Source organism: Falco peregrinus, chromosome 2 (genome assembly GCF_023634155.1).
Source record: "Falco peregrinus isolate bFalPer1 chromosome 2, bFalPer1.pri, whole genome shotgun sequence".
Classification (NCBI taxonomy): domain Eukaryota; kingdom Metazoa; phylum Chordata; class Aves; order Falconiformes; family Falconidae; genus Falco; species Falco peregrinus.
In genome coordinates, this window is record NC_073722.1 from 88836616 (window position 1) to 88864043 (window position 27428).

At 41.7% G+C, this 27428-nt stretch overlaps 2 protein-coding genes across 14 annotated transcripts in view; one reads left to right on the plus strand and one right to left on the minus strand.

The window, feature by feature from the left end:
• Positions 1-1576: 1576 nt before the first annotated feature.
• On the minus strand, positions 1577-23933 carry KLHL22 (kelch like family member 22). 8 transcript variants are annotated; one of them, XM_055796797.1, is made up of 8 exons: positions 23666-23933; positions 23109-23155; positions 12961-13213; positions 11928-12093; positions 9994-10712; positions 8668-8860; positions 6950-7183; positions 4747-5895 (listed from the first exon to the last, which is right to left on the minus strand). In XM_055796797.1, exons 3-8 carry the CDS (start codon positions 13185-13187, stop codon positions 5521-5523), a joined length of 1914 nt encoding a protein of 637 aa, XP_055652772.1. In that variant the 5' UTR covers positions 13188-13213; positions 23109-23155; positions 23666-23933; the 3' UTR covers positions 4747-5520. The 8 variants fall into 8 exon arrangements, with proteins under 8 accessions (XP_027636503.2, XP_055652772.1, XP_055652769.1 ...); XM_055796794.1 differs by having other exon boundaries at positions 12961-13230; XM_055796795.1 differs by having other exon boundaries at positions 23053-23155.
• Positions 5889-27428, plus strand: part of MED15 (mediator complex subunit 15) — a 49837-nt gene continuing 28297 nt past the window's right edge. For 2 of the 6 annotated variants that reach the window (XM_055796788.1, XM_055796791.1), the window contains exon 1: positions 24061-24217. In XM_055796788.1, the coding sequence (XP_055652763.1) occupies positions 24150-24217 (68 nt within the window). In that variant the 5' untranslated portion in view covers positions 24061-24149. Of the gene's footprint in view, positions 6509-18740; positions 18804-24060; positions 24218-27428 lie in introns of those variants that run through there. The other 4 variants (XM_055796789.1, XM_055796786.1, XM_055796787.1 and 1 more) reach the window with 4 other exon arrangements.

Below are 27428 nucleotides of genomic sequence, written 5' to 3' on the forward strand. Positions count from 1 at the left end.
CAGCCAACGCGGCGGGGGGGTGGGGTGGGGGTTGGTGGTGACCATCGGCATGTCCAGCTGCGATAGGTGAGGCCGTGACAAGATGACTGTGCTTATTGCCCAGATGTGCTAGAAATAGTGTGATTTTAGCTCAGTCTCGAGACTTTTAATTTGTGCCTTTGGTTTTTTGGGGTTTGGTTTGGGGCTGGCAGTGTGAAACGAAGCAGCACTGGAAAGCAAACAATATTCTAGATGGAGAAATAGGTTAAAGATGAATGTCTTGAAGTGCCTAACTGGACTGTTGTGCAGTCTTATTCCAGCTTTGCCATCTTTTTTTCACACTCTGCTTTTTCTGAAAGCTCAGTCACAACGTGGTCAGTGTTTTCCCCTCTTTTTTGCTTCTTCCTATGTTGGCCACTAGCTGAGGTGTTTGGTTTGGAACATATGGGCTGTGTCTTTGTAGACAGTTAGCAGAGTTCAAGTAATCTAAAATGGCAGATGCATCCAGTGCCATTCTTATGTTTTAAGTAAAATCATCCAGGAAAGTCTCATAACATCACTAACACGAAAGGATCTTAAAGTAGGCCCTGAATACATGTACAGGTATCACTTTACCAGCCCCTGAAATACACCCATCTCCTGGGTGGAAAACAACAGCTGTTTAGTCATGTACAGCAATACTAGTGAAACAGTAGACCCAGGGAGGAATAATACCATTTGAAAATTCATGTCTATGCAAAAATATTTCATCCATCTCTAGGGAAGCTTGCTTAGTAGCTATACCTTCATCCATTCCTACTAGTTTAAGTGTTTGTATCTGTCAATGAAAGTCAGTTTTAAACACGTGTACATAGGCTACTATAGGTTATGAAGGTTATGTTTTCCTGTCATTTGAACAGGTTTGGATTGTTTTCTGTTTGGCCGTGGCCAAAATACAGATTAAAAGATAGTACTTTGACTTGCAATACCATGCTAAATACTATTAAAAAATAATTACAAAAGCCACAAGTTAGCAGCAGAATTAAGAACACAAAGTATATAAAAAGGAAATAAAAAATCCTGTTGCTGCATTTTATTGAATTATACTTGTTATGATAAAAATAAAACGTCATAGGTCAAATACATCGTGATTTTGCCTCCATTTCATATGGATAATACTAAAATCTCAGAAGAGTTGAAACATGCCAGGAATAAATAGTATTTAATTATAAACCAGTTTTTGTGCAGTACTGCACGGGGCTGGACTGATGCTGGAGAACCAGCACACCCACCTTCCCATCCAGAGAGGATTCTAAGGCACAGAGAGGTTTTCAGTTTGGAATGCCACAATTAGCTGTTCTGAACTTGTATTTGTGCAGGCTGTGTGCATCCTTCAAGTAACTTCCCCCCTCAGTTTCACTAACTGTGGTTGAACTAGGCCTGATCATCTAGGTAAGAGATCCTACATTCTACTTACAAATGAGAAAAAGGTGACTTATCCAAGATCGTTAATGTTACCTGTTAAGACTGGGCTTCAACTTCCTAGACTACAGACAATCATCTCAAGTATAATACATCCCTACAACTGCATTTGGTTTAGGAAGAATGGATAGATGTGTGGTACCACTTTACCTTTTTATTACCTATAGATACATTTATGCTCTTTGTCGTACCTTTTGGCAGCTTCCACCCTCAGAGCATGGCCAAATAGTTGTAGCACAACTGAGGAGGTGGGGAGCTCTTGAAGTGCATCAGCTGCTGATGAAACAAAAACTCAGTTGGCAGAATATTCCCTTGAGAAGGTCCTGTCCCTCTTTCCCTGTGCCCAGCTGCTCCTTCTTCCTTTCACCAGAATCTTCTGACTCCATCAGTTGGGCTGAATGCCAAATAAATTGTACATGTGGCTGGTCTCTGAGTAAGGAAAAGTAAATTTCTGTCAAGGGTATAGAATGAGAATCCTCATTTCTTTAAAATCAAGTGCTGGTATGCTTCCAATGCAAAATTAATAGCCCTAATTTAAACTATGAGGAAATGGGAAAGGATATGTTGGATTTGGAGGCAGACAGCTGGAGAAGAAATACAGTAGTGAAAGCAGTTATGAAACAAAAACTGAAGCAATCACAATCGCTTCTCCAAATGTGGAAACCTGACAGGATACAAGTCCACTAATTACAAATCTAGCAAATATGCCTATACAGCTTTACCTCTGTGCTGGCAGGAAATAGGAAAATAGATCAAGAAACTTAGTTATTATTCTTCTGGACTTCCTAATGTATCAGCAGTTTAAGTGGTGGTATTTTGATCACTCAGTTCTGGAAGAGTTGTTTGGCTATTCTCTTGCAGACCAGAAATAACTTGAAGCTTTCTTAGTTCATTGTCCATCTGTCCACAATGTCTGTACTATTCTGTCTCTGAGGACTTGCTGTAAAAAGTGAATGCTTTTTACTTTAAGATACACGATTGACATTGTTTAGGAGATCAGAGAACTTATAAATAAAAAAATATGGAATCAGCCTGACATCCCTATGAATACATGTTCTTCTTGAGATAGCACAAAGTTTAAGTGGGCTCTTAAAGGCAAAGTTCCTGAAGCCTTATTCTTGATAGGAAAACCAATCAATGATAATTACAGCTCTGCATATCCATCTGTAATCTCTGCTGCAATTTCTTTACATAGGTAACTGTTGTCAACAAGAACAACAAAGTGCTTTATATCTGCTGAGTTAGATAAAATTGCCAGTTTTAAAGCAAAGCAATTTTATTATTGTTTAGCCTATGCATTAGTTTGAAAAGGTACGTGCTGGACTAAAACAAGCTGCTGCTAAATGACAAGGATGGTTTGAACTAAGCTGAAGTCCGTGTTTTTTTACCTAAACAAAATACATGCAAGTAAGATAATGCATACTGTAATTTTCGAAAGTCATATTACACTCAGATGAAAAGAAAATTTGGGGGTGAAAGCACCAGCAGTTTTGTTTTTATCATAATACCTGCCTTAAGGTTTAGTTCATATAACTTAGGGGCATTATATCAGTAACTAAATAAAATGGAAAAAATAATGCAGCACTTCTCTCTAAGAAGGATGATCTGCTTTATGGAAAATTAATTTCCTTGTATCTGCATTCTAAGACTTATAGTGATTTGTGCTGCACAGCAGCCAACTGCAACATTTAACAAATAATGCAATCACAAAATTGCATATACTGGTAAATGGAAAATCAGATCATCTGACTGTCTAAAAATCAGCATTCAAACACAGAAGGAGTGATAAGGTAGAAGCTGGAAACCCATTAATTTTCTCAAGATGTTTCTTTAGCTTAATAATTACCCATTAATGTCATGTTCTCCTATGTAACCCAAGAATTAGCCTATCAGCTTTGTTATTTTTAACAGCAAGTAATACCCTCTAGTGGTATACATAGGAAAAGAAGCCAGACAAAGAGTGATTACTTTTTTTTTTATCGTGAAAGAGGCTGAATAACATTTTCACCTGTATAACACAGGGTATCACTGGTCTGCTGGCAAGTGCTAGTTAAAATGGAAAATGCACGGCAAGCATTAGACTTGAGTTAGATGTCTGGGTTTTTTTAGAACACCAAGGTCTAGAATATGACCTGGACCACTAGAAGTCTTGAATCATTTGTTGTTTGCAGACAATTGTTTTGTCACTGCAACACTAGCAGTCTGGAAGGAGATTCTAGTGATGTCCAAGTCAGAGAGATTTGTCCTTACATCTGAGAGCTACATTTAATTCCTACACAGAAAGTAACTCCGTAGGCAAAATAGGATTACTCATCAGTCTCCAATATTGCAGTGTAATAAAGTCTGTATTTCCAGACTCCCTGTGCAGTTCCAAGTCCATTATCAAAAAAAGATTTTCTGAAGAAGCTCATAATCAGGGTTTCCTGCAGTTACCAGATCTTTTGTTTTATTCGCCAATTGGCAAAGGTTCAGTGATTGAGGTGAAAACTGACAGTGCTAGAGAAAAAATGCCCCTCTTGCCAACAAAAAGCTGTTGAGCTTATTAAAAGAAGTGTGCAAATACTCTTGAATCTTTTCCAGAAGCCCAGTCTACTAATGTAGTCATCTAGGTCCATTTCGAAATAGTCTTTGTTGACAGAAATACATTATCCCTAAGTAATGGTAATATTCAGGAACTTCTTCCATTTCCCTCAAGTAGCATGTCAATGTGCAGTATTTGTCATGATGTGATGATACTTGACTCATATTGTATCATTCTGATTGTCCCTTTGGTTTTGCCTTTCTCCTACAAGCCTATTATTGCTACAAGACTTAAAAGCATTTGTTAGTTGATAATGATTTTCTGGTGGCACTGATTACTTCCTCCACCTCCAAGAGGAAGGATCCCATACTATTCAGGTATCACACTGGTTCAGACTTTAAATCATCTTCTAAACTAATGTTAAGCAAGATAGTAGTCAGAAGCCAATTATTTTAAGGCCCCATGAAGGAAGGATTTACTATGCCTTATCTTTCTGAGCTGTAGTAATTCTGTATTATGTTCCTAGCATTAGTTCAGCTACTGCAGGGTCTTGGACCTGTGTAATCTTCAATACCTCTGGTTATCTCTTTATTGCTTTTTTCCTTATGCTGTGGCAAACCAATCTCTGCTCTCTTTATCCTCTTCTAAAGCATATAATAAAAGAATGGAAAAAAAATGCCCATCTCCCAAGCTGGTACTTGATACTAATGTAGTACTATAGGATGTAATGAAGCTCACTAACTTTAAGACTCCACATTATGGTTAATAAAACTGAGACAGTAGTTAAAAAAAAAGTTCTGACAAGGATTTATTAATTTATGCTTGAGAACAAATGTGTCTTGACAGTTGAACGATGAGATTGCCATACTCTGTACAGAGAGTTTTTTCTAGAAATCTTTCCACTGTATTGACAGAACTTGCAATATAGAAGTTTGGGAGTGGGTGTCAGTTTGCAGACTCCAACCCAGTTACAAAGATGGCTGCATGCCCAGATGAGATGAAGGTTCAGACTTTTCTTGCTACTATTCCTGTTTCTGTATGTTCAATCCTGCTGAAAACCAAATCAAACTGACACCTGGCACAGGAGGGAGATACTAGGTGTCACATTCCTGTGTCAAGCTGGATAGGAAGTTTTATTACCAAAAAGAAAAGGAAAAAAAAAATCTCAAAAAGCTATTTCAAGCTAAAAGCTGGAAGGAAAGAAGCTAGTCAAGCTGAGCCTTCTGAGCCTTTTTTTCTGTCCATGCTGAAGGTTGAGAAAAGTCTCCTTCAAAGCAAAAGTACCTCTGTACTTCAACTGGGGGAAAATGGCAGTTCTGTGGTTACTTCAAAAATGCTGCTTTCTGGCAGATGGGCAGATACCGACTGTAAGTGGCATTTTGTGCGGAATACTTGCAGAGGGGCACATATTGACTGTGAATGGCATCTTGTGCAGAACACTTATTTTCAATCCTTTAAATACTGATTTATGTATATAAGAAAGACATATAAAATCTCTAAGTATTTTCTCCAAGACTTAATTTCCTCATTGACTGGCAAAAAATAAATATTAAAATTTTCTAATCTTCACTTGAATCAGATTCCACCCAGTCTGATACGCTCATAACTTCTGATGGAAAGTCAAGGTGGTAATTCACACGGTCTGCATGCCATTCTGAGAACCATTTCTCTGTTTCCATTAAAATAGCCCTGGGCAAAGTGAGGACGCAGGCAGCCATCCCAGAAATCTCATCCTCCAACTGGGGTCCTTCCTCCCAACAGTCTCTCTCTGCGTCATAAATGTGGACATAGTTCATGCGGATTCCTCTGTTATGGGATCGACCTCCCAAGACATAGATCCTGTTGTCTAAGACTGCAATACCTGGTTCTCCATGTCCTGCAGGAAGAGGACATACATATGTCCACTGATCAGTGCTTGGCCTATAGCAGGCAACCTGTAAAAAAAAGAAAGAGATTAGCCAAACTCCAACTTGTATCTTAGTGACAGAGCCTGGCCATATGGTAAACTATTTAGGAAGCCATGCAATATCATCAGTCTTTTGACAGAGTGTTGATAATAGAGAGCATATCACTATGTGATAGAAGTACAGTACTGAGCAGAAAACTGCATAGCTGCCATATAGCTTTGAATCACAACTTCTGACCCTGCTGCTGGAGTAACAGCTGTATGTGATTCAAAAAAATGCAAACAAAAGTGAAAGAGATGGGGACACATGCTAATATAAGCTCAGACACAATGCATCTGTTTGCATTAGGAAAAAATGTGCTGCAACATACAAACATGACATCTGCTAAGCTGTCTCTGCACCATATGTTGGGAAGTTTTAGATTTCATTTGGGTACCTACTTGGCTAACTGCTTTTATTTTTAAGCATGTTTTTATCATTCAGATACACTTTTCAGCTAGTTTTAATCCTGCTATCTTCATTGGCTTTATAAGAGCAGTTACTTTGTGTCTTCTTTTCATGTCTCTAGTGGTTCTAGAAGCTGGAATAAGACTCAAGAGAATTCTCTCCAAACATCACTTATCATCAGGTACATCATCAGGTACTGTACATTTAATTGCATTATACAATTGCCATCCAACGTATCCGTAACAACTCTCCTGCAATTACACATTGGTAATTCAAAAGTTCTGGATTTAGAAAAAAATGCACATGAGAAGACAATGTAAAGTAAATGTAGTTGATGTGCTACTTGTTGGGTATGTGTATGCCAACAAATGTTATACATCAAAGATACTTTAAAATTGACTAGAATTCCGAGCACTAAACCTTTAATGCTTCGTGGGTTAAAGAATGTGTTCAAAACAGACAGCAGTAAATAAATCACTGCAAGTTCTGCAACTGAGTGGGGGGAGCTGGTGCACTAGCTGTTGCTGGGCAGTTTTATTTGCATACTTAGTAGGAGAAAGGCATTACATCAGAGTGCAAGCACCCATGAGAAACAGACTCTTCCAAGAAAGACACAGGTATGACATGCTCTCACCTGGTGAACATCCCTTCTGTAGCCAGAATCATTGTTGCTTCCTCCAATTACATAGAGCTTTCCTAGCAGTGCAGCCATCCCATGCCAAGCACGTCTCACTGGACCATCTGCTAAAACATCCCAGCGGTCAGTCTTTGGGTCATAACACTGTAGCTCCTTCAAATAGTCTTCTCCTCTCCTCCCACAAGTAATATACATCTTCCCATCCAGTGCTGCTCCAGCATGTGCATATACCTGTATCACCACACGGGAAAGCAAGAGGTTGAGGTCTAGATTTATCTATTTCTACCTAAATCAGTTTCGAAGTATGCAATAGACTTTTAAGGGAGTGACACTCTTCATGAGCTATGCAGTTATCAACATCTGGAAGGATTTTCTTACAGATAATTCCCTTCTAGGTGATTATGCTCTAAGTGTGAATTTCTGAACGAAATACACTAGAATTTCTAAAACTTCCAGGACTGCAGTGGGTTCTCATTCTTTATTGTTCCATGATTAGAAGATCATTCATACTGATGCTTTTCTCCCTAGTCTACTTGGAAGCCTTTCTGTTGGGGATTTTTCTTATACAAGCAGTGCTGTCAGGAATGCAAGATATCCTACTCAGTAGCACTCAATTGGATCTTAAGGTTTTTTATTTTCTCAGTATTGACACACTAATTATTTGTGACCTTGTGTAAGCTGTTTATCCTCTTCTGCCTTTGCATCCCTTTTGTAAAATGGCAGTAATATTTATATTTTTAAGGTGTCCTGTGATTCTCAATTGAGAGGCATTATAAAATCACAAATACTATTTTGTGCTGGTCACTTGACCCAAAGCTTTTAAAAGATGTAGCAGAAACCAGCATAGTTTATTACTCAGGATTTTCGTTTTCTTCCCTAACCAAGATTCATCAAGCATACAAGTTTGTTGTATTGATACAGTTTCATACTTGTATTCATACAAGTTGTTTGTATTTATCCTCCTCTTTTGCAACACTTTCAACCTGAAAATGGAAATTCTTGGGTTTTTTTAGCAGTATTAGAACTTAGAACAAACTTTTCCACTCATAACCCCAATTCCCATGTCATCACACCATTTCCTGGTTCCTGGGGTCACAACTGCTAGTTTGGCAATTGCTGTTCTAGAAGGATAAATGGTACTGATGACAAAATACAGCCATTCACTCACATATTTCAAATGAGTAATGGTCTTACATTAACTGTCTGAGACGTGATTCTGCATCACATAAGCTACTGTCACCAGAACTTGTTACCCAATCTCAGTTCTGTGACCAGGAACTAAGTAGTCTGTAGAAACTGATGTACCTTCTTACTAGGGCATTATCTCTTCTGATCAGGAGTAAAGTGTGTTGTCAGGACTGTGAGTGATAAGATTGTATTACTGTGGCTCATCATTTACCTGCCTAGGAGGAATGGGAACTTCCTGTTCCCAGACATTATGTATTCAATTTTAAGTGGTTTTAAGGTTTAACACAACAAAGGTGCAAGGGGAAACAACAAGAAAACAGGAAAAATAAGCATTTGACCTCAATATGTAATTGACATATATTATTATTATTCTCCTATCTTGATATTCATTCATCTCATATACAGAGGCTACTATTTCCCATCTGACTATCAGCAAATTTAAAGCTACACATGAGAAAAGCATCTAAAAAAGATTAAATCAGGAATTGGGGAACTGTAGTAGCATGTCTGGCTAATACACTCCTTACCTCCTTCTTCAGAGGTGTCACATATTCCCAGGTGTTGCTTTTAGGATCATACCTCTCCACTTCCCTCAGGTCTTCGTGGTAGTTTCGGCCTGCGACGGCATATATATAGTTGTCCACAACACAAACACTGAGGTCAGCATGCTCTTGCTGTAGGGACTGGATCTGGAACCATTTGTTGTGTCGCGGGTCATACCTTGTAAAAGAATGGGATCAAAGTAAGTTATTCATACAGTCACAGAATCATTGCTGGAATACCAGACAGCACCACAGATGTGGGTTACTGTACTGTCTTTGGCTGAAATTGAGCTCAGCTGTAAGTGGAGTGAAATTTGGCCTTGTCAGCATTTTATTATTAGCAAAGTTGTTTTATTCTATTTTTAGAAGATGTATTTTAGCTGACATAACCATGCTATAAAAGCCTAGGCTTTCTATTACCTTACATACTGCTGTCAGGTTATATTTCAAAATATCTTGCTTGCACAAAGCCATTCTACAAGGTAAAGCAGTCTGAAAATATCACAAAGAGTGAATCTAGATCTTCAATAGTCCAAGAAGGGCATAAATATGTGGAGGGTTCTTTGATTCTTTTCCCCAACTGTCTCCTGCTCAAAGTGAACCTCACAATTTACTTTTAGGTCAAAATATCTATCTGGTCTGGAAAGTTTAGTGACAGAGAAAATTGGTTGTGAAGTGAAACTACGCATGCCATAAAATAAAGGCAACTCAGCTAAAACTAGTAAAAATGACCACAATATAAAGACAAAAGGGTTTATATCTGGTTTTGCAATGTAATGGGCAAGGTCTAAACCTGATCCTTCTTCCTGTTCTTTTCTGTGGCACAGAAGAATACAAGAGGGCCATGGAATGCTGCTATTTGGCACACAAATTCTTGAAACTCAAGTAGTGTAGCATTTTATTTAAAAAACCTTTTTGGTAGCTAAATCCCTTTGTATTGGGACCAAAACTACACACAGAAGACTCCTAGGAACTCCTAGTTCAAAAGCATCTAGACAGCCTAGGGTTCTAGGTTCATTACTGCTTCCCACACCTTTAATTGCTTCCCCCCTCCAACAAGGCAGAAAGTAGCACATGTAATACTCTTGAATGAGCTGCTGCTTCTACCCCATCAGGCTTGGCTTTGTCCCATGAGCACTGCTGGAAGCTTCCTGTTACTATGAGGCTCATTTCTTTGTGTTTTCTTTCAGTTAGGTCCCTGCTTAATTCCTAGTCTTTTGGCTAGCAGGCGTACAGGCTGCACTACTGGCTTACTGACTCAGAGATGGGCAATAGGGTAGTAATAAAAGTAATAGATTGTCCTTATCTTACCTCCAACACCTTGACTCTGCTCGAAAACCACTTACATTGTTGTCTCCACCAATTAAATATACAAAATTATTGAGAACAGCAATCCCTTGGTTGGACATTCTGGGGGCTAGTGCAGCTGTAAAGTGCCTCCACTCTCCCAACAAAGGGTTCAGATACTTGGCATGGTCACTGAGGACAATGGATGGAATAGAATGCATCCCTCCAAATCCCACTACACACTGGAACTCTGATCTCAGCTGTGTCTGGGAGCTCTGAAGCATTGGCTGAAGACATTCATTCTTGTGGTACATTAATGCATCTGCGACTGTATCTTTTAAAGGAGATGGACTTAATTTGTCATGAAGCCTTTGCAGGATCTGGGGTTCCATCAGAGGAAAACGAACTGTCTCAAGTAGCTTAAGGTGCTCCACTAGGAAGACCTGATCTGTCTCCACTTGCGTTGGAGAAAAATAATACAAAAGCGCCCCATCATAAACTTGAGACTCATAGTCAACCTCCAAACGGTTGCTGCTGAGAAGGGAGTAGACCTTCTGCAAGGGTAGCTGTCGATACACCTGTGTCCTTGAGAAAGCTGGAAAGTTCTTAAAAATGTAGGAGTCCAGCTGATCGCTCAAATGTCTCAAGTCATAATGGTCAGCTAGTCTGTATATGTCGAGGATGTTCTCTTCATCTACCCAGGACATGAGAAAATCACAACAGAACTTAATAACTTCTGGAATCTGCAAAAGAGAGATATTTTTCATTTCAGGCACCACTTGCCTCACACTCAAGAGACAGGTGACAGAAGCCTGGGATGACTGTAAGAAAGTTGTCCACAAGATGGTTACTTTCCTCACTGTCTGATCACCATGTTCACTTGCACCCAATTCATCTTTCTCCAGAGAAAAAGAACCCAACATGGGTATGTAGATGAATATAATATAGATCTTCTAGCCACACTATACTGGAAGCCTATGAGTTTGGCTTCAGCTGCTGCAGCAATGTGTCTTCCAAGACACACGGGACAATGGACAGCCAGGCTGCCTGGTTTGTTAGCGTGGCACCAAGCTGCAGGCTGCCTGGGAGGCAGTTGTGAAAACACAAGGCATGGAAGACACAGTTAAAGGCAGGTTTACAGTCACTCCGTAATTGTTCTTTCAGAGCACTATAGACATGCTGTATCAAAGACTGTATCTGTAACAAATATATCTGCATCACTCGAGCACAGGAAGCCATTTGAAAGGAAAATTAATTATTTAATGTTGTCTTCTGAATACAATTTGAAGTTGTATCTGGCAGTAGGGACTACTGGCAAACAAAGAACTAACTGCTGTCCAAGAGCCCCTCTGCTAACAAAGTGGAGCCAAGTGTGTAGGAACCAACCAATGCAAGCACTCAGAAACTTTAAGGTTTAGTACCAAAGCCTTGTGCAGCAGTTAGCTGCAGGGGAAATTAGAGAAAAAAACTTGTCTTAAAGGGACACGAACTCTGCACTTAGTGCAGAAGTCATAGTGGTAGGCTTTCCTGTAGTGATGGGGTAAGGGAGGTTATGTGCCTGTAGACTCAGTCTGGAGAAGATTTTGAGCAGCACAGCAATTTCTGAGCAGCAAGCCCTATTCTTTACCTTAGGCCAGTAGTATTCTATTTTAAGGAAGCTTTCATAAGCAGATCAGTGCAAGTGCGTGCTATATAAAACAGTCCTCGAGATGCAATGGCAAATGTTTATAAGTAATAAAACCATTGGCACAAATGAGATGTGCAAGTACTTATTCATTGTTCCTACCCTTCCATAGTTAGTTCCAGTGGATAGAGCATCCCAAAGAATTTTTTCTCATCAGACCCATGCTCTTATTCACCCCTTAATCTTCCATCTAACCAGATATCCATGGTTTCTGTTTCTTTCATTGTTGCTTTTGTTTCTTGCTTCTTTTTTGTCACACCTCCCAGTACCTCACCTGAAGCTGCCAGGCTGCAGCTAAGGTTTCCTGTACACTGTTCACACTGAGTTCCAGCTCCGAAGTGTAAATGAAGTTCAAGATTTTACACATTGCATTGTAGGAGATGCCATGAATATGAACTTCTTCTTGTTTCATCTCTCTCAGTCCTCCTGCAAACATTCCTCTGTAAAAAAGACAATGGCACATGCTATGACAGATTTGCATTGAAGCTGGTTTTAGTTTGCTTATGTTGTCCTGGGAACATAAAAAATATTCAGAAAGATAATAAGCTAGCCAGACACTTTTGTGGAATTACCTCTTCTCTAAGCCAATGATACAAACAGTAGAGGCCTTTAGGACCTAAGAAAGCAATACTCTTCATTCTGCAGGAAAACAGTGGGGGCCATCTGAAAGGTATGATTCACAGTTGAAGGACTTAAATACAGACCCAGTATATATGGTTATGGGCAGATACAGATACTTTGGGTGTGTGGGAAGAGACAAAACAGATGAACTTGGGACTGTAAGAGTTTTTGTAAGCTTGGGATTTGTTCATTTGCTCTATGAAAATAAAGTCAGTTCAAGAAACTGCTAATCAAATTGACCAGGGGAGTGTCTGGTTTAATGAACAGTGAGTCACACTACAGGCATGTAACAAGAGGAGTGACACACTTCCAGTGACTTTTTATGTATTATGAAATGATCACAATGGGCAAAGTCTTACAATGCTAAGGATCCGTTAAAAGCCACCTAGAGTGCATTTATGCGGAAGACACCTGTTCATATTGTCTCTCCTCTCTATATACCTCCAAGTACCACAGGCAGTGAATTCAGTGGAGGTAAGCTCAGTGTGCAGGAACAAGAGCTTTATTTCTGTAGAGAAATTACAGAGAGATGAATAAAGCCATACTATGCATTTTAAAACACATTCAGCTCCATCTTATGGGTCTAATTTTACATCCAGAACCAGTGTGCCAAAACAGAAGATTTGGATGTTGCAGGTTTGAGTAACATTCAGACACATGCTTGTTACTGCTGTACTGAAGTGTACCTGAAATAGTCACAGGATGCAGCTAGAAGTATGCGATGAGCCTCAATAGGTTTCTCTTCAACTACCAGAACTACATCGAAGAGGATGCTGCTGTCTCGGAGAGATACCAAGCCACTGAGCAAGGCCTGAGAGTGCTCTGCACTGCGGTATGTATTGCTGGTGCGCTGCTGAAGGGAGGGCTCGAGTTGAGCTTTGTGTGGCTGAGTCAGCTCCTGATCCTCCGCCATCCCAAGCAGCAATGGTCTGCCACCAGCTGTAGCAGAATGAAATCTGTGAGACAACAGAATCAGCAAAGGTTTGTGCCTTTTGCTTTACAAAAGGTCCTCTGACCCCCGCCTGTCACAGAAATTAAATCAAACCAACTCTTCAGTCAATGAAGAGACAGTTCTACCCTGAAGAAATTATTCTGAATGATGATACTGGAAACAGACAGGTGTACATCAGCACACCAAAGTGGCAGAACATGGATTTTCAAACAAGTATTCTGACTCCTGGGTTTTCAGTCCAAGATCAGAGTTTGTAGCTCGTGAGGCTATTTTTTTTCTTAGCAAGAGTTTCACTTCTCAACCCATTACCAGAACATCTTGTTTCTTTTGCACTTCTGCATCATTTATAAAATAGAACAGACATAATTTTTGCAAAATTCCAAACTGTCTGATAACTTCACATAACTTTGCTGCAATATAAACTGCACCTTCTGTCTTTCTCTTGATATTTTACCACAGAATCCAAAAGCCCTCCTCTCTCCCTCTTTGCTTTCTTAGTTTTCTTAGCTGACCATATTTCCAACTGTCACTCTATAAAATACTATATGAAACTGTAGGCTTCAGAGTGAGTTCTTTATTGTGACAGCTTCAAGTTAGCATGCACAACTGCTTTCCACTTCACCGTGATTCCCTGCAGAGAGAGGGTATTTCCTCAAGTGCAGGTGCTGTAGAGGGCTGTCCCATACCTTTTCTAGGGCTGCCACTGACACTGTAGGAAAGTCCCCTATGGCACATGGGGAAACACCTGTAAAAAGCTAGTTGGAAGTTACTCTGTTTCATGTCTACAGTTAAGCTCTCAAAATCTCATGAGTCCTCTTTTACCATCCTGTAATTTACCCTTTCCATTGTCTTTGAAGAACGTCAGAAGCTGTAGCAGTTACAGCTCACAGACTACCTAGTTGTCACAGCGCATTACCCTCCCCCTCCCCCGCCTCATTAGCAAAAGGAAGTAACTTTGCTGATATGGTTGCTTAAGACACAGTTATAATAGCCTCTCCTCCAGCAGCCTGGGAAATAGCTTAGTGGCACAAGGGATAGTCACAAGGGGTTATCAGCAGTCAGGGAAGGAAAAGCAGAACAAACCCAGCAAATCCAAACAAACAATGAAGAAATGGAACCATTGTTTAATTGTGCCAGCCATAGACAGTAAACGCAGCATTGGAAATCCCTCAAAGTATTGCAAGGTATTCTGTGTATGGTCAGAGAGGAAGGAGCTATCTGGATGACACCAAGAAACATGAAAATGTTTATTGTTCTGCCTGAGGGAACTTACCCTACACTGTCCAAAACAAAAGGAAGCTAGGTGGCATTGCAAGGTAGATAGGATGGAAAAAAACCCCTGATAAAACATATTAATAGTTGTCTGCTCTTTGCCAGCAAACCCAAGACAACCAGCTCAGAAGAGCAGCTCTGATGAGACAGCCTTCTAGGGAGCACATTCAGGTCGATTATATCGTGGGAAACTATCCATCAGCTGAAGTAATGGATTATTTTTCATGACAGGAAGATGCTTTTCCTAGAAATAAGATGACTGCTTTTGAAGCAGACAAAACATTACTATATCATTTGATTTGCTCCTGAGGAATACTAGAAGTGTTGGATCGAGGCAAGTGAGACAGGAGATAATACAGTAAGAAACGCAAGTGAAGGTGGGGAGTGATACTAGATGTAGATCAGAAATTTCCCATTTCACTTGAAGGGAATAAATGCAGGAAAAACAAAGTAGGGTGAGATATGGTCCAAATGAGGAACAGATTCAGATAAACCACATTAACTCTTAACGAAGTTAATGTGGTTTAATGCGGTTAACACTCCAGCGTTAATGTGGTTAATGCTCCAAAAAAAGCTGCATCTTTTCAGCTGCTTAGAGAGCTGTGTCAAAAGAAGTCTCTATGAGAGTAAAATTGTTGCATTGAAAAGCAGAAGTAAATTTTCTGAATTCAAAGGCTTTTGTTGGGTAGGGGAAACAGCATGACCTTTGATAAAATCTTACAGAGTGTCGTATCGTGTACCATTCATGAAAGAGAGGTTAGGGAGGATAAGTGAGATATGATAAAACTACACAGGCCATTGAACCCATGTAACAAGAAATGTATTGTAGAAGTGGTTTCCAGAGAGAGAAAGATGTGCAGGGTAGAGTGGGAAACCTGTATAATCATGTCAAGCCTTTATTTACATTTACATGTAATTAATATAACTGTAGACAGGTACTATTCAGAATAAATTCTGTATCCAAATAATCTTAAAAAGGAAAAGAAAGGGGGTGAAGCTTTCAGCAAGTAAAGCCCCATGTGGTAACTGGAACCAGGAAGATCATCAAATGGTATCATGAAAGAGAGTAAATAATTGTAAGAAGGGAAAAGAAAGAGAGATATAAATAATTTGGGGATTCTGAAGCCTGTACGCGCATTAGTATCTGTATAGCCTTCAGTGACAAATGGGGCTGTCTTGGGGATCTACATGGACTTCATCTCACTGCTAGTACTACTAGATATGGACTTGAATTATCCCACAACTATCAGCAATAGCTGAACAAAACCAGCCTTTCTAGCAGACATGTGGTAAGCCCAGTGTGGTCAAACATAGATGCTGGCAGTGCAGCTGAGCCATCCTCCACAGCTGATTTTTTGCTAGTCAACAGCTGAGCCTACAGGTATTTTGCTACACTTTATTGTCTGAATTTCAGCTGAAACTTCTTGTTCACAATGTCTGCCCCTGGCTTGTATCTTGGCTGTTACTGGTGAGCTGGACTGTCCCTCAGGGTGGTCACTCATTCACATACATCAACACAAGAGCTGCCTTGTGCATTGGAGCACAGAGCCACTATGACACGGAAATTTACCACTCCATAGCTACCTGTGAGTATTTTGCCATCCATAGTTATTGCTGCTAGCCAGTTTTGGGTGTGTTGGTTGAATACCAATGCTGCTGTGGAAAAAGGGTAGAATGCTACTGAGACCTATATGCTGTTATGTGTACTTCCATACTCTCCTAAACAGGGTTTCAAGGCTTATAAATAGGTATGCATGTCTATTGTCATAGTTTTAACCAGTGGGAACAGACTACTCTAGAAAAATTATTACTGAAATTATTTTAATGAACTGTTCCCAACTTATAAAATTAAAGGTGAACATTTGTGGTATTAGTCTATGATGTCTGAGTGACAGGTGGTTAAGTCCTCCTCTTTGAGTCAAAAACCAAAGAAAGCCTCTTAACTCCTACCTAGACAGTCTTAAAAGCTGGTAGAAAAGACCTTTAAGACAAAAGAAGGGTAAAGGACCATTAAATGGCTTGTGGGAGGATGGCCAGCAAGATTCATTTAGGTGATTATTGAGTATGTTCAGCTTTGTAATAGCTGTACAAGTAGCAGCTGGGGTTGGGTGGGTAGGAAGTTACAAAGAGTGGTTGCTGAAGCAGTGTTAAGGGGGTTGTGCTGTGGGCTTTTTTGAAAGAGGAGTTGGTTTTGGCATTTGAGTTTTCTGGATTAAAGGTAGTGTGCTTGGTGGGCTGATGGTTCTGTGTATTTCTTTAAGTGTTCTAAATGATGACTACAAATTTGTTGGGGAGAGATATTGGTGTTAGTACAGCACCTTGCTTCTCAGACTGTGTGGTCTAACTGTGACCTGTGTACTTTGTGTCTTTGTTACTATCTAAAAATCTGGTAGTCCAAATAGTGGAAGTGTCTGTTTTGTGTGGTTTACCAGCTGGGGGCAATGACTTTAGGAATTGTTATGCCTTGTAAGTGTCTATCAGTCTTACAAATTACTAGGAAATTTACCTTTGTGTATTTTGAGCTGAAAATAATTTAACCCTATCTCCTCAAGCTTTTATTTTGCTTAATCTTTATTGCCCTTTAAAGAAAAAAAAAAAAGCTGACTGTAGTACAAGCAGTGCAGTTCTGAATGGAGAAGCAGAACAGGTTTGTTCAGCCTACTGCATGCTGCAGAAAACCTACTTACTGTTTTTTCCTTCCTGACCAGTTAGGAACTTTGCTGGCTTTTAGGGCCTGAGAAGCCGTTTCCACAGGCTGGCATATCTGCCCCTGTAAATGAATGCGCTGTAGGCAAGCCCTTGCTAGCTCTTATAAATGCACAGTCCCTTGAACAATGCAGCAAGGTTCCCCTCTATTCTGAGACTCTCTACTGTCAGCTTCTTGCTTCTAGGCTGTTCTTGAGACCTCTCTATTCTCTTACCTCTGTTATTGAGAAACTAGCTCTGTGATGACTGAGCCAAGTTCCTAGAAATCTGAGTAATGCTTTTTTTTTTTCCCTTTTTTCCCTCCCCTTTCTCCTCTTGTGCAATTTTCTTGGTGCTGGTCAGCTGCTAACAGTGGGATTCAGTGTCTGAGATTGCAAGGCAGACCCAAAGGTGGAAGAAATGAGCAACTCTTTCTGTTCACTGTGCTTCTTAAACAGTGGCAAAGATAGTTGCCCATGAGCCAGCAGTGTGCCCTGGTGGCCAAGGCAGCCAATGGGATCCTGGGGTGCCTTAGAGGGAGTATGGCCAGCAGGCTGAGGGAGGGGATCCTGCCCCTCTGCTCTGCCCTGGTGAGGCTGCATCTGCCATGCTGCATCCAGTGCTGGGCTCCCCAGTTCAAGGGAGGCAGGGAGCTACTGGAGAGGGGCCAGCAGAGGGCTACGAAGGCGATGAGGGGACCAGAGCATCTCCCTGATGAGGAAAGGCTGAGAGAGCTGGGTCTGTTCGGCCTGGAGAAGACAAGGCTGAGAGCGGATCTTATCATTGTGTACAAATACCTTAAGGGTGAGTGTCCAGAGGACAGGACCAGGCTCTTTTCAGTGGTGCCCAGGGACAGGACAAGGGGCAACGGGCGCAAACTGTAACACAAGAAGTTCTGTCTGAACATGAAGAACTTCTTTACCTTGAGGGTGACAGAGCCCTGGCACAGGCTGCCCAGAGAGGTTATGGAGTAGTTGTCTTTGGAGACATTCAAAACCTGCCTGGATATGACTCCATTCAGCCTGCTCTAGGAGAATGTGCTTTAGCAGGGGGCTGGACTGGATGGTCTCCAGAGGTCCCTTCCAACACTGACCATTCTGTGATGGAAAAGTATTGCCTCTCATGCTGTGGGATGCTGTCTCCAGGAACAAGGGAAGGCAAGTTCTTGTTCCGATCACTTTGAAACTGCAGAGGAAATCAAACTAGAGATTTTCTTAGCTGGCTGCACAAAGTATTTGAGACTGCAGATATGTTGGTTTGCTTGCATTTGTCTTTTAAAGGACGTGGGTTAATGGAATTAATTTTAGGGTATTACAATTGAGTGCCCAGTACATAAAGAGGAAGGTGTGTGAGGTCAGTAATTGTATGTGCTCTTCTATAGGCAATGCTAATGTAGGAAGACATGCACTGTTGGGTCGTTTCAAATCAGGGAGTTAAAAAACCAAAACAACAAAATCCCCCATAAATGGCAAAACCCTTAGGGGCATCTAGAAAGACATGACTGCTCTTTTTCAATAGACTGAATTTTTCTATATTCTGTGCCTGGATTCCATTTAGATACCAGGGGAAAGGAGCCATGCCTTGCAATAGTACACATGGAGGGAGCACGAAGGAAATCTGGTATTTCTTTCTATTTCCTGTCCTATATTCAAAGTTTACTGTATCACTAGTGGTCTCTTGTAATAAGCTACAGAGGCAGTGGAATCTACAGTGTCTCAGTGGCTTGCTGGGAGCTCTGTGTGATTTCCTTGTATCCAAATTCCATTACCACAACATGCTTCTGCAGATTACTTGTATGAAAAAAGTAGAAGTATTAGGCTTCTGATTATTCAACTGAAATAGTTGCCTATCTGTACATAACAATTTGTGGTTTTTTTAAACAAAATCCCCTCTCTGATCAATGGCAGAATACTTGCTTTCACAGTAAAGGTATGTGGTTTGACTGAGGAGTTTGGCACTGGGACAGGAGGAATTGGGCAAATGGATTGTAGCTTGATCATTCAAATGGCAAAATCATGAGAGACTGGTATGCTGGCTTGTTCTTGTGCTTGCTGAAAATCCTTATTATTTTAATAAAACAGGATATAAGAATGAAGTAGCTCAACTTGAACAGGGAAAGGAAAAGTTAAAGGCCTGGCAAAACAGATGTGGTAGATGAGTGCAGTGCATGTCCTATCTGAATTTTTGAGTGCAAAACAATTATTATACTACAGTGTTTGTATGCTGCTTCAGTAAAGAACATTCTGGGGAGTGGGAATTCATATGGCTTACAGCATACGCTTCCCGAGATTGAAAACAGAGTCCTGCTTCTCTAAGAATGTATGTGGGAGCACTTGCCAGTAGCTGGGTCAGGGTGTATATCCTGGACGCATCCTGCTGCCATTATAGACATACTCAGCCTTCATTTTCTGGTGAGATCTGCTGTGCATGGATTCTGTGCTTTAAACATAGTGTAGTTAATTTACAGTGCTGAAGTTTATTATTGGTACTACATGGTATGATATACACCTTGACAAGTATTCACACCTTGTACGACTAGCAGCCATGTCATACAGGGATGCTTACTGCTGTGTGGTGTGGGGATGGTAGTGGTTTGTGTAAGTTTAGGTTTTTTTGTACAGTTGTGCTGACAGCCTCGATTCTCCACTGTAGAGAAATGGCTGGATACAGGAAGAATTATCTTAATTTAGTTTCTATGGAAACTCAGACATTTGTGTATTCAAGAGCCCGTGGCTGTCAGTTACATCTCTACAAAGAAGTGTTTTATGTAGATAGTGATATTCTCTGGCGCATCAGCTGTGCCCAAAATAAACTAGAGCTTGCTGGTGTCGGGTATCCAAATCTGTTTAGCTTGCTGCCATATGGACAGGTGGTTCAAGCTTGGTGGGGGGTCCCATGCTTTCTTAGAATTGTGGAATAATTTAGGCTGAAGAGAAACTTGGGAAGTCTCTAATCCAATTGCCTGCTCAAAACAGAGAAAACTTCAAAATCGGGTCAGGATGCTGAAAGCCTTGTCTGGTCAAATCCATCCTTGTCAATAACTGGGAAACTGAATGCTTAACCATCAATTTTTTTTTTTCTTTATCCTGTCTGAATTTCTTTTCCTGCAATTTGTGGCACTTGCCTCTCATCCTTGGCACTGTGCACCACAAAGAAGAGTTTGGCTCTACATTTTCCTGTACCCACTAGATAGCTTAAAACCCAGTAACTGGCCCTCCCCTTAGCCTCTTCTTCTCTGTATTGAACTAACAGAGTCTTCTTGCCTTGCATGGGCTTGTATCTTCTTGTACCTGCTCCTGCTCTGTGTGGTGATCTTCCGCTGAACTCCCAGGTATTTCTTTCAGTATGGAGCTCAAAGCTGGGCATAGTATGAAGATTTTGTGGGCTTATAAGTGCTGAATAGAGTGGGAAATAATAACTTCCTATGACCTGCTGGCTATGCTTTTGCTAACACAGCCCAGTATAAAGCTGGCCCCTATTGGAGGAATCATATTCAACTTGCTGCTCATCAGGTCCCCCAGGCTGTCTTCTTGCAAAGCTGACTCCTAGCCAGGCTTGTCTCCAGCCTGTTCCAATATATGAAGTTACTCTGACCCAGGTGCATGACTTCACTTTTGCTATTGAAATTTATGTGGTTCTTGGTCCATTCTTAAAACTTATTGGATGCCCCTCAGTTGCAGCTCTGTCCTTTCTTGCAGGCCATCTTATTCATAGCTTTTTTCTGATACAGAGTAACCAGTATGGTGTGCTGATTGAGATTCAAATGGATTAGGCCTCTAAAAGTCTTAATGCATTGGAGGAAGTTTAAAATCTGTGCCCTAAGGCTTCCCACACCTTCATTTCTCCCTAGGGAGTAATAAAAATTAGGATCTAAGCCAGGCTTCAGCTGAAAGCCTGACAAGAAGACAAGATACAAGACTAGAACAAAATGCTAGTTTCACTGACTTTCAGGGGTTGCAAATACAAATAGGCAGAACCTGGCTACGCACCAGAATTTTAACAGGGCAGAGGGCACAGAAACAAATAGATCAGCTAGCCAGGGAGTGTGCAGAACAGGGAGGCAGATGGGTGCCTGCCAAAACAGTTCAGAAAAAAGATGTGATTCCACAAACAATATAAACTGAAAAGCAAAAACTATTGTTCATTCTAACTGGAGTGCAAATACTGGAATAATTCACCAACTATATGATAATTTGTAATGAACACTTGTAAGAGTGTTTGCTATATAGAATACAATTGAGTACATCATTATGTGTAGACACGACTTAAGCAGATTTCATGTTTTTTGAAGAAAAAGGGAAGAGGGGTGAAGGGAAAAACAGAGGCTTTGCTCAGCAGTGCTTCTTTCAGAATTATCCCTCTATGCATTCACAACTGTGCCAAAAAAAAAAATTATCTTCCTGAAATACCCCTTCACTTTAGGGAACCTTCTACAAATACAGGGAACAACCCAAACAACTCCTTTTGACCAAGGTTCCCCACAAAAAGAAAGAAATTAAGACATCTGGTAGTAAGTAATATCTCAACATTAGTTTTGAACACTCATCAAATAATGACATGCTTTTGCTAGGTCTATATATGCCACCTTTATTTAATTCACTAATGGAAATAGGCAAGCATATCACTCTGGGCTGAATTTTTGAGCTGTTTTCAGCTTTTAGCTTTAGTAGTATACTTGAAGTGTGGGAGGAAACCAAAAGGCATGGTTTGGGAAATAGCTTTTGCAAACTATGCTGTCTCACAAATTTTGGCATTCATTCCTTTCAGCAAACACCTGTTGGTTTTTTTTTTCCCCCCAAGCGTATTACAAGTTATTTCTAGGACATATTGAGAATAAAACACCTCATTTAATATGTATATGGCAAAACTCCCAATAAATGTATCTATATTTAAATATTTAGATACTTAAAAAAAAATCCCCCCCCCCCCCCCAAACAGGAGCATAACCTAAAGAGTATGAGCTTTCTAACTTGAATATTTTGCCTTATCCATAAGAAATCTGCAGCTTACCCAAAATCATAGAATTGTAAACTTTTCTGTGGCGCACACTTGCGAGGTGGCCTGTGGCCTAAATGCTACCAAGAAATTGTAATAAAGAAAAAAATTCAATACAGTACTAAAATGCATTCTCTTACAGCTTCATCATCTTTCTAAGGGTTTGATTATCTCTTGCTACTATTTTTTTTTCTTCTTCCTAATCTTGAAATAAGATTTGCTTTTCACCCGAGTCTTTTGGTAGTCATTTTCTGGTTTGAGTGGAGCAGCTGCTTGTCTTTGAAGGAAGGTGTGTTAGCCAACTATATTCAGGCAGGGTGTACCTGCTTACCCTAAAAACAAGTGGCCTGCCATGAAGGCTCCATCTTTTTCCAGAACGAGGAGTTACTGTTTAGTACTATATCCAGATAGTTCTGGTAAATCTGTGAGGAATATGTTCTGTTGACAGAACAATTTTAATTATCAATCCTAAAGGACACCACTTGTTTTAATGAAGCTTCTACAGGATCAAGCTCTCTAAGTAATAACTACACCAAAACTGACAGTTTATAAATTAGCCAGTGGTGTATGTTCTATAAATTTTGAGAGACTCAGCTAGTTGGCAAGACTTGAACCTGGTTTGTTTAACTGCTTAAACCACACCGTGAATTTTTAATAGTGTAAAATACAAGGAAGAAAAAAAAAAAGTAATTGTACCAAATACAACAATTAAGTGACCTGGAAGAGAGCAAAGGCCTCTTCCAGCATTCTCCAGCTCTGATTTTTGTATCAAACATGGATTAATTCATATTATTCACTACATTAATTTTGTTTCTGCAGGGACCTGTAAGGTCTGTCTGTCGTCCGTCCCCCCCGCCCCAGCGCCACTACTTACACATTTCCCCATCAGGCACACAAAACGAGCAGTTTTCTCTGCCAGGGAAGGCTTACCTGGAGTCGCACATCATTGAAAGAGGCAGCCTGGCTCTAGACTAACCCTGTGATGAAGGGATGAAAGCCGGTTCAAGCACGCTTGCGGTTTTACTTTCTCTTCCCCGATGAAAATGCCTTTGCGGCTTCTGAGACCCAATGCCCTCCCACCTGCTGATCCCACCTCCCCTGCAAGCAGCCTACGGGAGGCAGCCCGGGCAGCGCTGCGCCGCGACATGGGGTCTGGCCTTGGCCCGGCCGGGGCGCCCTCGGGTCTTCTGCAGGGCCAGGGCTTCAGCTGGGCCGGCGCGTCCTCGGGGGCTTCGTGGGGGTGGCAGGGCCCCGGCAAGGGGCTGCCTCGGCCTGGCCGAGCGGGGGCGGCCGCGCAGCTGGCAGTGGGGTGGTCCCCGCCGGCGAGCAGAGGGAGGCGGGACACCACCTCAGCCGTTCGGGCCTCCTCCCGGGGGTCCGCCCCGGGACAGGCTCCCGCAGGTGCAGCTTCCCCGGGAGTACCGGCCGGCCCCACCAGGGCCCTGCACTCCCTCTCTCCTCTCTCCGCCGCCGCCCCCGCCACCTACCGAGAGCGGCGGCCTCCGCCACCGGCTTCCGCCTTCATGTGCGACCCGGAAACCACGGCGAACGAGGGGCGGCGGCGGCCGGAACTGGGGCGGGCGGCGGGGGCGACAGCCCCCAGCGGCACTCGGGCGCCCGCCAGCCCGAGGCGCGACGGCTGCCGGCGGCGCTGCGGCGTGCCTGGGCGTAGGTGGGCCGGCTGCGCGCCGGGCCTGTGGCAGGGACGGTGCGAACGCGGCCCCCCGGGACGGGTGCCCGGGGTCGCCCCCGCGGGCGGTGTGTCCGAGGCGGGACTACATTTCCCAGCGAGCACCGCGCCGAGCCGGAGTTCTCGCGAGAGTTGGCCTGCTAGCGCCGGGACTTCATTTCCCTGAAGCCTTCAGTGCGCCGGAAGTGGTTGCGCGGCACTTCCGCGGTGGCGGGCGGCGGGGCGGCGGCGGCGGCGGTGGTAGTGGGAAGCGGTGGCGCTCGGCGCTTGCGGTGGCAGGGATGGATGTGACCGGGCCTGAGACCGACTGGCGCAGCACCAACTTCCGGCAGAAACTCGTCAGCCAGATGTGAGTGCGGGCCGCGGCCTCGGCGCTGTATAGGCCGCAGGCAGGCTTCGGCCTCTGCTGGGGGGGATTCGGCGGCTCCCGCGCAGCTGTGTCCCACCCGCCTCTGCTCCTCTGTCAGCCTTTCCCGGCCCTCCCCTCGCTGCCTGGGGAGGTCCGTTGTCCCCGGTGCTTCCTCTTCCTCGAGCCCTTTCGCCGCCCCCCGGTGAGGGGGGCTCGTTGCCAGGATTTGCACAGTTTCTGTGCGGGGGGCAGTCGGGCCTGTTCTTTGACTTGTTTTCTCCGGTCCTCCTTCCCTTTCACTTTTCTCTTCCCCAGGAATACCAGCTTCCTGTCCCGCTGACAGCATGCACTTTAGGGCTTTGATTTTGGCAGTTTCCCTAGTGTTGCCAAGTTTGACAGATTCTGTCCGATGAAACCCACTGTTATTATCTTGCACCTGGCTTTTTAGCGCAAAAATGAAATAAAAATGTTGGTGACAATGTGAAGTTCAGCTTGTTGCCTTTTCAGTTGTCCTTTGCGAAACAGTCGCTTTACTTGAATTACTTTGCTGCTTTGCATGCGTTTTCTATTTTATGGAAGGCTTTTCTACCCTATGGAAGGTGGTTATTCCAGAAGGGAAAGCATGTTCACATGTTTAAATGTTTTTAAATTAGTGTTTGTAATAAGTAACTCAGGGTAATTTGCTGATCAAATGGGGTTTTAACAAAAGGAATGATCTTGCTGCAACAGATTTGAGAACGTTCTGTCTGGCGAGAAAAGACTTAACCATGAGGTTGCAAGATGTACTTTCTCAAGGCAAATATTAAACCATAATCTCATGTTACTATGACAACTTTTGTCTTTGTTTAGACCTTAGTGGAAAAATAGATTAGTTTTGTAATATACAGCTTCTTGCTACATGACTGATAGTATAACTGTTTGTTTAAACCGGCCTTGAAGCTGAGGATAAAAGGGCTGTGTTCCTTGTCGGAATTTGCGAGCCTGGATGGAGCTGCAACTCCCTGGCCGCCCAGCGCTGTTTTTCCTTTCCTGCCTTAATAAATACTTAGTGAATTTATTTTGGACTCTAGTTATTTCAATTCAACTATAACAGTGTTGAAATCCTTATTTATGTGTGCTTGAAAATCTTGGTCTTGCCTAGTTGCTTATAAGAATCAATATTTAAAAACAAACTTTTTTTTTAATATTATGTTAACGGTATGCTGTTTGGCTGCATGTAGTTTTACTGCCTAGCTGTGGACTTTACTTAAGTGGCTGTTTCAGAATTAAATGGTTATGGTATTCATAAAGAAATACAATAATGTGTGTCTCAAAGCGTGCTTTAAAGTATTTTGGTGTTTGGAACTGATGTTTTACTTTCTAAACTTTCTGCAAATTCATTCATCTTGTTAGGTTAATCCGTTGCTTTTTCTTCTCCTCCTTTCCTACTGCTTCATCAAAACAGCCAAACAAAACTGCCCTCAAATGCTGCGTAACTTTGAGGAAGTAAATATGAGTAAGCAGATACAAACCTTAATGCAATAAACATTTGGTTTTGTGTTTGCCCTGCAAACTGTAATTCTTTTCTTTGAGCAGTAAACAATGCTGATAAATGTTTCAATGCACAAGTACAACAAGAAATTAAAAAAAATTACTACTACTGACCAGCAAAACTTTAAGACTAATGCCATATAAAGAGATGACAGTAATCTTAAAACTTTTAATTCTTGTTCTGAAACAGAAATAAAATGTCCTCTGTTTATTGTCTTTCACATATGTGTGCAGATGTCTGGCTGTGATCTGTGTGCTTTTCATTATAGATGTATTGACAGTCTGTCTTTTTTAATATCTTGTCTGTAAATGATGTTTCTTCCTTGTGCTCCATCCATTTTTGTAGTATATATCGTATGTTTGTATTCACTGTCTATTCTAAAAAGCAAACAGACTTCTTACTGGGATAAGTGTACAATGACTGCAGCAGGGATAGGGTTTTTTGAGTGATTAATCTCTGCTAGATATCTGAAAACAACTTGGCTTGGTTTCTTGTTGGTGCTTGGAATAAAGTGAAGCTAGGCAGAAGTAGACTTTATAATACATAGATTTGTTGAATGAGAAATAGAAACAATATATTGGCTAAAAAGACTAGAGCTCTGCATGCATCAAGTTCCTATTTCTTTTCATAAGCTTCCAGTTTTGCCATTAGTGAGGCTTCTGTAGTAGGTAGAACAGGGAGGTAATTAAAATAAATATCTGGTGAATTGTCTGAAATTTTTCTTAATTTGTGGAAAGGTTGTTCCTAACAGTTATGAAAATACACTGTCTTATATATATGTATATCTTTTATATATATGTATATCTTCCAGTTCATCCTGCAAATAAGTGATACTTAATTATCAAGGTGAATATTAACACTTGGTCTTAAAAGTTAACTGAAATGTTTGGAAGCATTCACGTAACTCATTTTGAGTGCCTTGCTATAGCTCCTGGATACAGGAGTCTTGTTGCTATTTCACACTTAGGTTTCCTTTACAACACTGACTTTAAGTTGGGGGGGTGGGGGTGCTGGGTTTTTTTCAGGTTTTGGTGGCTTGTTGGGGTCTTCTTGGTGTTGGTTTTTCAGTGACGTGGATGAGCATTTCAGGGATGCTGTGTGGAATAGGTATCCTAGTGAATGTGTCAGTGGTCAGTATGTATGATTTGGTTGTCATAATTTGCGAGAATACTGCATTTGATGACCTAAGAAGCCCCCTTCAGTATTAGATTCTTGTGTGAATGCAGGCCCAGACAGGACTTCCATACCGTTGCAAGATCCAGGGAAGCCTGAACTCAGATGGCTGACGCCAAGGAGCAGCTTTGGCTTTTCCCAGGTTGTTCCAGGAGACAGCAGTGATGCAGGAGCGTGAATGTACAGTTTTCCTTGCAGGACAGCCCTTTATTCTGGCCCTCACAGGGAGGGGACACATACTGGTGCCTTGGGAGCCTCCTTTCTAAGGGCCTTTCCTTAACATGTTTTTAAATGTTGGTATTGCATGAAGGAGAAATCTGAACAGGGTTGTGTGGTGGTAAACGTGGTGTGTGGTTGCGTACGGTTCCTGCCCCAAGCTACTTCTAGACTATGTTAGATGGGAATAGTGTTGAGCGTATGTCCCGGTTTCAGCTGGGATGGGGTTAATTTTCTTCTTAGTAGCTGGTGCAGTGCTGTCTTTTGGATTTGGTGTGAGAACAAGGTTGA

What these genes read in the sequence shown, in the direction of transcription:
- KLHL22 (XM_055796794.1), bottom strand. An exon ending in CTGCAGCCTGGCAGCTTCAG is followed by an intron (nt 10,713 to 11,927) that starts GTGAGGTACTGG and finishes TCTCTTTTGCAG; the next exon opens with ATTCCAGAAGTTATTAAGTT. An exon ending in ACAGAAGGGATGTTCACCAG is followed by an intron (nt 5,896 to 6,949) that starts GTGAGAGCATGT and finishes TTTTTTTTACAG; the next exon opens with GTTGCCTGCTATAGGCCAAG.